Source organism: Megascapheus bottae, chromosome 6, assembly GCF_031878675.1.
Source record: "Megascapheus bottae isolate mThoBot1 chromosome 6, mThoBot2.hap1, whole genome shotgun sequence".
NCBI classification, from domain to species: domain Eukaryota; kingdom Metazoa; phylum Chordata; class Mammalia; order Rodentia; family Geomyidae; genus Megascapheus; species Megascapheus bottae.
In genome coordinates, this window is record NC_143514.1 from 55,425,879 (window position 1) to 55,439,387 (window position 13,509).

Below are 13,509 nucleotides of genomic sequence, written 5' to 3' on the forward strand. Positions count from 1 at the left end.
AAAAAAAAAAAAAAAAAAAAAAACCAAACAGAAAAGAAAACAGGGCTAAAAGTGAAAAGTATGGCTTAGTTGTAGAGTACTAGACTTACAAGCAGAAAGCCCTAAGTTCAAACCCCATTGAGGGGGGGTGGTGAAAAAAAAGATGATTTATAAGGTAAGTGCTGACTCTATAAGGAAGGGTCCATTTAATATTGGTCTCTCTCTCTTTCTCCCTCCCTCCCCCTCCCCTTCTCCCTCTCCTTCTTCTCCTCTTTCCCTCTCCCTCCTTCCTTCATCCTCTCCCTCTCCTTCTCCTTCCTTCCCCCTCTCCCTCTCCCTCTCTCTCTCTTTCCTACTCCCTCTCCCTCTTTTTTTTTTCTTTTTTTTTTTTTTTTGAGTTTTGGAGCTCAAATTCATGGCCTGAGCACTGTCCTTGAGCTTTTTCACTCAGATCTCAGCCTCCTGCATAGCTAAGATTATACATGTGAGCCATCAGCCTCTGCTTTCCTCTCTTTTCAAGGGAAAACTCATGCTTCAGTATAGATTTGAATTGATCCCAGAGAAATACTTGATACTTGAAAATAGTTGAAGAGTCTCTATAAAAAAAATTTCTAGGGCATACCACATACATAGAGAAAAAAATAAAAAAGCTGTAAGTGTACTGTGACTCAGGTGGTAGAGCTCTAGCCTTGAGAAAACCCAAGGACGTTGCTCAGGCCTTTAGCTCAAGCCCAGGACTGGCCAAAAAAAAAAATTATAGCTGGTCTCCAGTGGCATACGCCTGTAATTTAAGCTACTCAGAGGCTGAGATATAGAGATCACAGATTAAAGCCAGCCCAGGCAGGAAAGTCAGGGAGACTCTTATCTCCAGTTCATCACCAGAAATCTGCTCTGGCTCAAAGTGGTAGCGCGATAGCCTTGAGCAAATGAGCTCAAGAACACCCAGGCCCTGAGTTCAAGCCCCAAAACTGACAAAAAGAAAATAAAACATATATTATTCTCATGTTCAAATGACTTGGGGGTGCTTTACAGTTGGTTGAGATAGATGGACAAGATTTACTCTTTGCCTTTTGCAGGTTGGAGTTGACAGCCTCATTGGACCAGATACACAGGTTGGAGAGAAGTCTTCCATTAAACACTCAGTTATTGGTTCATCCTGTCTCATAAGAGATAGAGTGACTATTACCAATTGTATTCTCATGAATGCAGTCACCGTGGAAGAAGGGTATGTTTCCCTTTGTGCTCACTTGAGGCAAGATTCCTAAGTATCCCTAGAAGGCTTTGGGGAGCGAGTCCAGCTCAGGAAAGGACTTGCTATGGAGAAAAGAAAGGAGTAGCACCTAGATCTTTTGAAGCCTTAGTATTACTTCTGTAATGAAAGACATGATCTCTCAGAGCATCATTGTGATCCTGGGAGAAGCTGCCTGCCTGGCCTTGGAGTCCTGCTTGATGAATCTTGGCTTGGTGAGCTGTTGACAATTGTAGAGAAACACTGCACCCAGGCCTGAGGGTCATTTTCCCTTAGTATCCCAGAGCAACCCTGAAGGCAGAGATATAGATGGAGCAGATCTGTAAGCTACTGTGTTTTTGAGGGCAAGCTTTTCTTCAAGTTATAGAGAAGTTTCTCATTTGAAGATACTTGTATGTGAGAACTAAGGTCTCTTTTTTCACTCGTTGCTGGTGCTCTATCACTTTTACTTTCATGAAGTCACTTACAACATCCTAAAATCCTGCTTTATGAACAGCTTAAGTTTAAATGAGAAGAACTGAAAGAAGTTTAATAAGCTGGGCACGGTGGCTCTCGCCTGTAATCCTAGCTACTCAGAAGGCTAAATCTGAGGATCAAGGTTTAAAGCCAGCCTGGGCACAAAAGGACCTGAGACTCTTATCTCCAATTAACCTCTAGAAAATGGGAAGTGGGGCTTGGCTCCTGGGGTAAGGCAGTAGCCTTGAGTTGAAGAGCTCAGAGACAGCCCCTAGGCTGAGTTCAAGCCCCATGACCCACAAAAAAAAAAAAAAAAAAAAAAAAAGATGTATAATAATTTTATCCTTCTATGTAGGCCTCAGGTATAAAATGTAGGTGTGATTAGTAGGAGAAGATTTTTAGGAGGTAAATGATTTTCAGTCCTTTTAGGAAAGGAACTTTGCTGAAGCTAAAGCTTAGGGAGCCTTGAGCAAAAACACTAAGAGGCCAGTAGTTCATGCGTGTAATCCTGGCTACTCTGGAAGCTGAGATCTGAGAATGACTGTTCAAAGCTAGTCCAGGCAGAAAAGTTCATGACATGGTGGGGATGGTGACTAGAGCTCTTAATACTCTCTAACTTGGCTCTTGTGTTACAGAAGCAACATCCAGGGCAGTGTCATCTGTAACAATGCAGTGATTGAGAAGGGAGCAGACATCAAGGACTGTTTGGTTGGAAGTGGTCAGAGGATTGACACCAAAGGTAAATAAGAGCCCAATTTACAATCACACATGATATCTACTTTATATATATATTTTTAACCTTTCTACTTTAGCACAGATAAGGCTCAGTGGGCGAGATGTGAGAAGCCAGCATATACACACACTGCAAGTAAGAATACAAATATAAAGCCATCTTTGAAAAGCAGCTAACATCACTGTCAAAAAAAACTTTTTGTTGTTGTTTTATCAGTCATGGAGTTTGAATTTGGCCCTAGGCACTGTCCCTGAGCTCTTTTGTTCAAGGCTAACACTCTACCACTTAGAGCCACAGAGCCACTTTTGGTTTTTTGGTGATTTATTAGAGATAAGAGTCTCACAGACTTTCCTGCCAGGGCTGGCTTTAAGCCTTGGTCCTCAGATCTTAGCCTCCTGAGTGGCTGGGATTCCAGGCATATGCCACTAGTGTCAAAAATTTAACCTTGACTTAACTGTTTCCATTTCTAGGAATTATAAATAAACCTATTAAAAGGATACAGTATACTAACAAAAAAATTCAAAACATTAATAGGTCAAATGGCCCAGATTGGCACTGATTTGCAGTTGTTTAGACGACACAGGACAAGTAATGCAGCAGAAACTCTGGAACTAGCTCTGTCTTCCTGAAGACCAGTAACATTTCCTCTGACCTGGTGTGAGCCACCACACCTGGCTTTTGATCTGGTTTTTAAGGGAGCTAGTCACCAAGATTCCTAGTCTGAAAAACACCAAGAGCCATCCTCAGTGGCTTAAAGGTGATTCTATAAGCTGTGCTCTCCAGCAACTTATGCAAAGATTATATAGTACTTGAAAAATATACAATGGGCCAGGAGTTTGGCCTACTGGTAGAGTGCTTGCCTAGTACGTACGAAGACCCGGGTTCAATTCCTTGGTACCACATACACAGAAAAAAAAAAAAGCTAGAAGCGGTGCTGAGGCTCAAGTGGTAGAGCTCTAGCCTTGAGAAAGTCTAAGGACAGTGCTAGGCCCTGAGCTCAAGCCAAGGACTGGCAAAAAAAAAAATACAAAAACTGGGTGAAGCTGAGTGCCAGTGGTTTACACTTATAATCCCAAATACTCAGGAGACTAAGATCTTAGACTCATGGCTCAAAGTCAGCCCTGGCAGGAAAATTCATAAGACTCCTACCTCCAGCTAACTACACCCCAAAAAACCAGAAGTAGAGCTGTGGTTCGAGTAGTAGAACACTAGTCTTGAGCAAAAAAAGCCCCAGGACCAGCACACAAAAAAAAGGGAGGGGTGAACTGGGTGAACAGGACAAATTTTAATTATCCTTAATTTGATTACATTTGTGTGTTGTATGAATAGGAACCAAACTCAAGGATATACCCTTATGCTAGGCAAATAGTCTGCTACTGAGCTGCATTCCTATTTCTGACTGAATTTTTTTTGTTTTTGTTTTTTTGGTGGGTCTTCGGGCTTGAACTCTGGACCAGGGCCATGTCCCTGAGCTCTTTAGCTCAAGGCTACCGACTGACCCCTGGGCCGACCCCTGGGCCTGTGTGTTGTCAGCTCAAGGCTACTACCCTACCCCTTGAGCCATAGTACCACTTCCAGTTTTCTAGTGATAATTGGAGATAAGAGTCTCATGGTCTTTGGTGCCCAGGCTGGCTTTGAACCTTGATCCTTAGATCTCAGCCTCCTGAGTAGCTAGGATTACAGGTGTGAGCCACCACGCCCAGCCTGGAGTGTTTTTGTGTGGAGTGTGTGTGTGTGTGTGTGTGTGTGTGTGTGTGTATGTGTATGTGTATGTGTATGTGTATGTATGTATATGTATTTGTTTGGAGTGGGGAATTGTACCAGTCTTGAGTCTTAAACTCAGGGCCTACATGCTGTCCCTGCATATTTTTTCTCAAGACTGATGCCCTACCACTTGAGTCACAGCTCTATGTCTAGCTTTTTGGTAGTTAATTGGAGATAAAAGTCATGGGCTGGGAGTTTGGCCGAGTGCTTGCCTAGCATGCATGAAGACCCGGGTTCAATTCCTCACTACCACATAAACAGCCAGAAGTGGTGCTGTGGCTCAAGTGGTAGAGCTCTAGCTTTGAGAAAGCCTAAGGACAGTGCTCAGGCCCTGAGCCCAAGCACAGGACTGAAAAAAAAAAAAAAGCAAAAACCATGAAATAAGCACAGCAGGATATTTATGGCATAGGCTGATTGAGATAATTCCTAACCTTTGAGAAAGTAGGATGACACCATCCTGCTGAAAGAATCAATCCCATTGACTATGGCAGCCACATCATTTTCCTTTTCTCCAGCAAACGGAAGCCTTCTTTAGTTTTTTGTTTTTCCTCAAGGTACAATTCTTTATTTATTTGTGGTGCTTGGGATGGAACTTCTATGTGCTAGGCAATTTGCCTAGACAAGTACCATTCCTTTTGTCACTTTTTGTCTACTTCTGTCTGTCTGTCTGTCGATCTATCTAGTCTTACTAGGCTCAAGTGATCCTCCTACCCTGTGCTCACCTAGTTGCCAATTTAAGAAGTGATTTTTAGATAAAATTGGTGATTCAAGTCTTTCACACCAAAGTGTATATATAGTATATGTCAAATCCCCAGTCAGAGTTAGGGGTGGGGGGATTTTCATCCTGAGACCTAACATTCAAATTCCAGTCATTTTCCTAGCTCCAAGCCCCCATATTCAGTCCTTTACCTCAAAAAGGTGATTCTGGGCTGGGAGTGTAGCCTAGCAGTAGAGTGCTTGCCTAGCATGCACAAAGCCCTGGGTTGGATTCCTTGGTACCATATACACAAAAAAAAGCTGGAAGTGGTGCTGTGTCTTAATGGTAGAGCATTACCCTTGAGCACAAAGAGGCTCAGGGACAGCTCCCAGGTCCTGAGTTCGAGTCCCAGGACTGGCCGAAAAAAGGTGATTCAGTCGGACATGGTGGCTCACGCCTGTTATCCTGGCTACTCAAGAGGCTGAGATCTGAGGGTTGCCTTCAAAGCCTACTCCAAAGCCTACTCCAAAGCCTACTCCAGCACTAAAGAACAAGAGACTCTTATCTCCAGTTAACCACTAGAAAACTGATAGTGGGACTGTGGCTCAAGGGGTAGGGCGGTAGCCATGAGCTGAAGAGCTCAGGGACAGCACCCAGGCCCCAAAGTTTAAGCCCCTTGTCCCACAAAAAAAAAATAATAAAAGGGGCCGGGAGTTTGGCCTAGTGGTAGAGTGCTTGCCTAGCATGCACAAAGGCCTGGGTTCGATTCCTCGGTACTACATACATAGAAAAAAGCTGGAAGTGGTGCTGAGGCTCAAGTGGTAGAGCTCTAGCCTTGAGAAAGTCCAAGGACAGTGCTCAGGCCCTGAGCTCAAGCCCAGGACTGGCTAAATAAATAAATAAATATGTATGTGGGCCAGGAGTTTAGCCTAGTGATAAGAGTGCTTGCCTGCCATGCACGAAGACCAGGGTTTGATTCCTTGTACCACATACATAGAAAAGGCCAGAAGTGGTGCAGTGGCTCAAGTGGTAGAGCTCTAGTCTTGAGGGAAAAAAAAAAGCCCAAGGTCAGTGCTTAAGCCCTGAGTTCAAGCCCCAGGACTGGCTAAATAAATAAAATAAAATAAATATGTGATTCTGGTAATCCAGTGCAGACCTCACTGCTCTATCCCCCCCCAGTACTGAGTTTGAACTAATATCCTTATACTACCTCACCTTACTTGTTTAACTAGTACACAACCACGTGAGCTACACCTCCAACTCACCTTTTTGCTGGTTATTTTTGTAGGTAGAATCTTAGCAACTTTTCAGTTGGCTTCAAACCATAATCTTCTTCCTCCTGAGTAGCTAGAATTACAGGCATGAGCCACTGCACCCAGCTCTTACTACCCTTTTTAGCACTTAAAAAAAAAAAAAAAAAAAGGCCAGGATCATAGCCTAGTGGTAGGGTGCTCGACTAGCATGCACAAAGCCCTGGGTTCTATTCCTTGTTACCACATACTTGAAAAAGCTGGAAGTGGTGCTGTGGCTCAAGTGGCAGGATGCTAGTCTTGAGCAAAAAGTGTCCAAAGACAGTGCCCAGGCCCTGAGTTCAAGCCCCAGAAATGGCACAAAAACAAACTTCTCACAACTTTTTTTGTTGTTGTTGTTGTTTTTGTGGGTCATTTGTTTTTTTGTTTGTCATTTGTAGCTTATTATTACCTTATACCACACTAATTTTTCTCCAGTTTATTATCATAGAGTCCCTGATAGTCTGTGTTTTGAGGTTTTTCTCATAGCTAGGTGAAAAACTATCATATCTGTAAGGTTTTACTATCTGTAGTTTCAGGCATCCATTGAAGTCCTTGAATATTATGTGTGAGGTTTCTCTTTCTCCCTTGCATGTATGTATTCTATTAGCCTCTGTTTTCTCTATTCCCCACCCCACTCCCCTCCTGTCCTTCTCCCTCTCTGTCAGTTCTGGGGCTTGAACTCAGTGCCTGAGCACTGTCCTTGAGTTTCTTTTATCAAGGCTAGCACAGTGCCACTTCCAGCTTTTTCTGTTTATGTGGTTTTTGAGGAATTGAACTAGGGCTTCATGCATGCTAGGCAAGCACTCTCTAACACTAAGCCTCATTCCCAGCCACACTTCTGGTTTTTGCATGGTTACTTGGAGAAAAGACTCTCACAGGGACTTTTCTGCCCATGCTGACTTTAAACCATGATCCTCAGATCTCAGCCTCCTGTGTAGCTAGGGTTACAGGCATGAGCCACCAGCACCCAGCCTCCTCTTATTTTCTGCCTCTGGGTACACCACAAATTTCATGTTCCCCTTTCTCACATCCTCATGTTCTTCATAGAGAAATTCTATCCAATCCTTAAGACCCAACTCCAGATACCGTTGTATGAAGCTTCCCCAAAGCAAGGTTCATGTCCTTCTGTGTCAGGTTATGTTCTCAAGAGTAGAACACACACATGCAATAAGAGAAATGTTTGTAAAAAAACAAATCAGAAGAAGTTGTGTTTGAAATGAACTCTTTTACTGCCAATTCTCTAAAAATCTTTTTTTCTTTTGTAGCTAAGCGGATAAATGAAGTAATCGTGGGGAATGATCAACTCATGGAGATCTGAAATCTGGCAAGTTGGACTCCTTCATTTGGCCCCCAGAACTACAGCTGTTGGCTGGCCCACCTGTTTGACTCTGTATTTATTTTCCAATAAAGACTTCCAAAGGCATGGTAGAGACTTGTGGAGAAGTCTCTGGGTGCCAGATATATACAGTGTGTTCATGGATCATGTGATAAAGACCATGTAGGGCAAATGTATGGAAAAGGACAGACCAGAGGCCTAGCTCTTTTGTACTGAAAGTTAATAGGCTATTGAAGTAACTGACTACTGATAAAACTCTAGGGAAACTAATTTCTGATTGGCTACCCAGCCCAAGCCATAAGTACCTCTCACTTAAAGGACCTGGAAATACTTCAGTACCTGATCCTAATCAGGCTTTCTAGACCCATAGACCTAGCTGCTGCCACCTCTTGGCATCAGGCTAAGATTTACTTACTTTCTGCTTCAATACTTACACCACAGATACTCAGCAGCTGCCTCACTATTCTCATCTTTCCTGCCTCTAGCCTTTTCTCCAACTTAACTATTGTCCCTTGGAGGCTCTTTAAAGCAAATAGGAGGAATGCCTCCAGCTAGTCAACAAGCCTGACCAACAAGTTTTCTGGGAGGCTAGAGCCCTATCTGAGACAATAATCTAAGCCAACCATATCTACCTTCCCTTGTCTTGGGAAGCCTTTCAGCCTAATGAGGAAGAGCCAGAAACCTTCCTGATTCATACCACTTTATGTCCTAATGATAGATACTCGTGCTTCAGATAATTGAGAAACAAGATTTTTATATTCACAACCCTTCTGGAGTTTTATCCACCTATTTGCCACCCCTACTCCCAAACGTAAGTACACTCTCCCTACACTGCTTTTACAACCTACGGGTGTTTGGTAGAAGATAAAAGTGGCTCCTGGGGTGAGATCTCACTTCCTAGAATTATCAAAGTAAAGGTTTCTCTTGATGTCCTCACTGTGGGTGGTAGTAATTATAAAGAATGGTTTGAAATACTGGTTTCTACATTGTTTAAAAATTTCAAGACTCCCAAATTCATTTGCGTAATCTTACCTGATCTTAGTGTTCTCACTGAGAAACAGGATGCACATTTCTACCCTGGGGGAACTCTACCTCCAGCAGCCTTATGGGAAGCTCAGTAGCCAAATTCCTCCCACTGGTTAGGGCTGGGTTCCTGAAAAAAGTTAGCTAGGTTAGGAGAGGAGCTTCAGTGGCTCTCAGCAGAAGTCATTGGAATCAACTAATAGGACTCAGAGGGAGATGGGGATAAGCAGCTGTAGTGGTACCCAAGATGATCTCCTTTGACACTAAAATAAATTTGTGAGACTCATGTAGTGCTAGAAATGGAATCTTGGCCTAGGTAGCACAAGAACTTGCCTTCCAGTGTGAGATGAAGAGGGAGTTGACTTAACTGTCCTATCCCCTTCCTGTCCTTCCCCAAATGAGCCCTCAGATCTTGACAGTAAGATAGAAGATAATCTCTCCCTTGCCTTCCTTTTCCACATGTCCATTCCACTGTCTCCATAGCAAGAAAAGAAGGAAGCAAAAGCAAACAAAAGACAAGTTTCTCATCTGGGAGCAGGCCCCACAGTATGCCATTGTCCAGAACTCCAAGACTGGAGGCTAAATACTCAAAGTGCTTCTCTCTTTGTCTGCCTGCCTGACTGCCTTCCTCTCTCCAAACTTCTCCCTCCCTGCCTTTCCCCCAGCAGAGCTCATGTTTGTTTCCATTGTAGAAGCTACAGAGAAGTTCTATCTAAAGCCTAGTAAGTAATTAAATATCCACTGGTTGGCCAACAGGCAATCTCCCTCTCTAATGATTCTTGATGGAAGAAAAATAAAAAAATAAAAGAGAGGATCAAGGTGAGCCTCCAATGCTGATTCAGGGAAGACTGAGAAAGTGCTGAGAAACTACGTCTTAGAGCTTGCGAGGTCAGATGAAATTTGACAGCTATTACTCCAGGAACCCCTTCTCCTCAAAATCTCATTCCTGCTTATTGGCAAGCACTCCTAATGCTTGGAAGAGGACTGACTGCTAAGACTATTCTGCAAGTTATTTCCTAAGGCCAGAGCTGAACTTCTCCCCAATCCACTACATTCCCATCCCACTCTCATCCCCAGTACAAGGAAGAAAACTTAGCCTAGGCTCCAAGAGCAATCCAGTGGCCTACACTACTGAGACGTTATTTCTATGTCCAAAGAATTGCAGGGGGTAATACTATCCATAGTCATCATGCCTCTACAGAGGTACGTAAAATCAAACCTTTATATGCTGCTTCCTAAATAGTTTACTATAAGCCAGGAATTTATGCCAGCACTTGAGAAAGAGGCATGGTCCCAGAACAACCTGACTAATGTAGCAAGACCCTTTCTCAATAGAAGCAAAAACAAAACACTGAGTCTGTCTGAGGAGAGGGAGAAGAATCACATAAAGAAGACCTGAATAAAAGGTCTAGAAAAGGGGCTGGGAGTTTGGCCTAGTGGTTAAAGTGCTTGCCTAGCATGCATGAAGACCCGGGTTCGATTCCTTGGTACCACATACATAGAAAAAAGCCAGAAGTGGTGCTGAGGCTCAAGCGGTAGAGCTCTAGCCTTGAGAAAGTCCAAGGACATTGCTCAGGCCCTGAGCTCAAGCCCAGGACTGGCAAAAAAAAAAGGTCTAGAAAACTACTGGATAGAGCTAACCCAGAGGGAAAGGCTGGGCAGGAAAGCATTGTATTTGAAGTCCAAAATGCCTGGGCCTTAGCCTAAGCCATTTTGGACTACTCAGAAAGATTTTATCAAAGTCCTTCCATAAATATGAGGAAACTGCTTTGGTTCCTCACCTCTGACTCCATACTCAAGGTAAAGGGCCATTCTCTTATCTCTAGTTGCAAACCCTGTCGCTAAATACTTAATAGATGCTACTGGCCAGAAGTTGCCTGAGGGAAGGGGTACACATGCCAGACTCACACCTAATAGGTGGGGTTGAAAATTATCCTTCCCTCCTCCACAAGGCATTCAAGGGTCATTGAATCTGCCTAGTCCAGAAGCAAACAGAGGTAAAAAGCAGAGGGAATGAGAAGCCTGAGAGAATGCTGGGAGAAGAAGGCTTGACCTGGCTCCCTTTGACTCCCACATGGATTGGCCTCTAAAGTCAGACTAGTCATTTTCCACCAACACGAGTACATACCCACCCAATTTTCCGGTACCATTCTGCATCCGTATGTACTGCTCTTTTAATCATTATGTCGATGTCAGATTATGTGACTTGCCTAATATCTCATGGCTTATATTAGAAATACTCAGATCTTGAACCATGCCTCCTTTCAGATATCTTCCCACCTCTCTCATCCAGTTCTCAATTCTGGAACCCAGCATCCCCTTAATATCCCCATTTACAATCCTTTTCCCCATAGTCTCTGTGCTCCCCTCCAAAGTGCAGCAAAAGGGTAGACATGTTTGCCTAATTGCTTGGTAATTATATTCTTGGTAATATTTGCTTTTTTCTTTGTAAGTCTTTGGTTTAAGCCCAAGACACAAACCCTTGCCAGGCACCAGTGATTTCGGTTAGTGATTAGCTACTCAGGAGATTTGAATTGGGTGGATCTTGGTTCTAGGTCAGCTTAGGGGAAAAAAATTTATAAAACTTCAACTCAATAAAATGAGCATGGTGGACAAGGTGTACACCTAGGCAAAAAAATCAAGACCCTGCTAGGCACAGTGGTTCATGCCTATAATCCTAGCTACTCAGAAGGCTGAGATCTGAGGATCAAGGTTTAAAGCCAGCCAGGGCACAAAAGGACCTGAGTCTCTTATCTCCAGTTAACCTCCAGAAAATGGGAAATGGGGCTTGGCTCAAGGGTAGGGCGGTAGCCTTGAACTGAAGAGCTCAGGGACTGTGCCAGGCTGAGTTCAAGCCCCATTACCCATACACACACACAAAAAGCAAGACCCAATCTCAAAGAAAATAGCACTGTTGTTGCCAGTCCTGGGGCTTGAACTCAGGGCCTGGGCACTGTCCGTGAGCTTTCTCAAGGCTAATGCTCTATCACTTGAGCCATAGTGCCACTTCCGGCTTTTTCTGTGTATGTGGTACTGAGGAATCAAACCCAGGTCTTTATGCATGCTAGGCAAGCACTCTACTACTAGGCCACACTCCCAGCCCCTGCACACAAGTTCTGAAAAATCTGTTTCTGCAATGTGTAGTAAGAACATAAAAATGTTTATATTAGCTGGGTTGCCACTGGCTTATGCATGTAATCCTAGCTACTCAAGAGACTGAGATCTGAGGATCATGGTTTGCAGCCAGTGTGGGCAGGAAAATACAAGATTCTTATCTCTAATAAACTACTCAGGAAAAGCCAGGAGTAGAGCTGTGGCTCAAGTGGACAGCTATAGCCTTGAGCACAAAGAGGCTTGGGGACAGTGCCCAGGCCTTGAGTTCAAGCCCAAGTACTGGCAAAAAAAAAAAAAAAGTTTATATTTTTTGACCCAAACAATCCCACTTCTGGGAATCTGTCCTAAGGACACTCTGCAAATGACTGATACAAAGACTATGCAGTAAACACAAAATATTTATGATGTAATGATAAAGAAATCAGAAAGGAGGGACCAGGAGTTTGGCCTAGTGGTTAAAGTGCTTGCCTAGCATGCACAAAGACCCGGGTTCGATTCCTCGGTACCACATACATAGAAAAAAAAAAAAAGCTGGAAGTGGTGCTGAGGCTCAAGTGGTAGAGCTCTAGCCTTGAGAAAATCCAAGGACAGTGCTCAGGCCCTGAGCTCAAGCCCAGGACTGGCAAAAAAAAAAAAAAAAAGAAATCAGAAAGGATTGACCAAAGTTGGCCAAAGATAATTGTTGTGTTAGAATCATGAATTTATTGCAGATTCCTTTTCTCTTTCTCTGCAAATTGAAATACTGATTTACCCTAATCTTCCACTCAAGGTTTTCAGTTAAGAATTCAACAGAATTAGCACACTCAGATGGAATAACTCTCTCTTCCATTTCCAGTGTCTTATATTCAAGTTTCTGCAACTCTTAGTGGTTCACAATTATCGATCACTTACTATCTAGTAAGGGAAGCAGCTTGCAGGACTCTAGATAAGTTATTTCATCATTAATGCAATAATACATATATAGGGGCCAGGAGTTTGGCATACTGGTAGAGTGCTTGCCTAGCATGCATGAAGACCTGGGCTCAATTCCTCGGTACCACATACATAGAAAAAAGCTGGAAGTGGTGCTGACTCTCAAGTGGTAGAGCTCCATCCTTGAGAAAATCCAAGGACAGTGCTTAGGTCCTGAGTTCAAGCCCAGGACTGGCAAAAAAAAAAATACATATATCCATATGTACATGTATATATTGAATGTTATAAGGACCACAAAGAAGCAGTTCCCTGCCAGGAGGGAGGTATGATTCAATGAATGCTTCAAAGGTGTGATTGATTCAGTTCAGTATTCTAAGATTATCTGCCAAGATAGAAGCGCCAGTTGCACAGAGGCAGAAGTGCAAAGAACGACATGGTGTGCTTAGCCATGGCATGTGGCTCTTCAGAGCTGGAAGGAATATTAGGTGGGTGTGAGAGACATATGGGAAAGTGTTAGATTGTACGGGGGCCCTGTGCTTCCATTGGACCTAATTCTTTAGAGCTCTCATCCACATTTGCGTTTTAGGAAGAAGATTGTGGAAACAGCCTGGAGCGGGTAAGAATGGAGGTCAAGAAAAGTGAAGTCTTTGGGTTTGGGCTGTGCTGGGAAGAAAGTATGACTCCAGTGGGACCGACAGCCGCTCTTTCTCAGCATCCAGACTTACACTTGGCCAGTGTGAGGCTGCTCGGGAATCTCCCTTCCATCTCCTCCCGGAGGGCCCCGAGGGTGGGCGGGAGGCGGGCGGGGTAGGCAGGCGAGGCCTGGGGTGGCCCAGCCTGGGTGGTCTCCAGCCCCGCCCCCTGCGGCGCCGTTACCTAGCAGCGGATCCGGCTGCGCGGCTCTGGGTAATTTGCCGCTGGCTCAGCCAATGGGAGGGCGTCTCCCCAGCTCCC

The 13,509-nt window shown here is 43.9% G+C and overlaps 1 protein-coding gene and 1 long non-coding RNA gene across 4 annotated transcripts in view; one reads left to right on the forward strand and one right to left on the reverse strand.

Annotated features, from left to right (window-relative positions):
* Eif2b3 (eukaryotic translation initiation factor 2B subunit gamma) overlaps positions 1-7,633 on the forward strand; it is a 47,351-nt gene extending 39,718 nt beyond the window's left edge. For all 3 annotated transcript variants that reach the window (XM_090334978.1, XM_090334979.1, XM_090334980.1), the window contains 3 exons: positions 1,056-1,204; positions 2,320-2,423; positions 7,436-7,633. In XM_090334978.1, the coding sequence (XP_090191104.1) occupies positions 1,056-1,204; positions 2,320-2,423; positions 7,436-7,488 (306 nt within the window). In that variant the 3' untranslated portion in view covers positions 7,489-7,633. The remainder of the gene's footprint in view (positions 1-1,055; positions 1,205-2,319; positions 2,424-7,435) is intronic.
* LOC150061930 (uncharacterized) overlaps positions 1-13,376 on the reverse strand; it is a 59,936-nt gene extending 46,560 nt beyond the window's left edge. Inside the window, exons 1-2 of the long non-coding RNA XR_016535965.1 lie at positions 13,281-13,376; positions 8,539-8,659 (exon numbers count right to left, since the gene is read on the reverse strand). This is a non-coding gene — a long non-coding RNA (uncharacterized LOC150061930). The remainder of the gene's footprint in view (positions 1-8,538; positions 8,660-13,280) is intronic.
* Between the last annotated feature and the right edge of the window lie 133 nt (positions 13,377-13,509).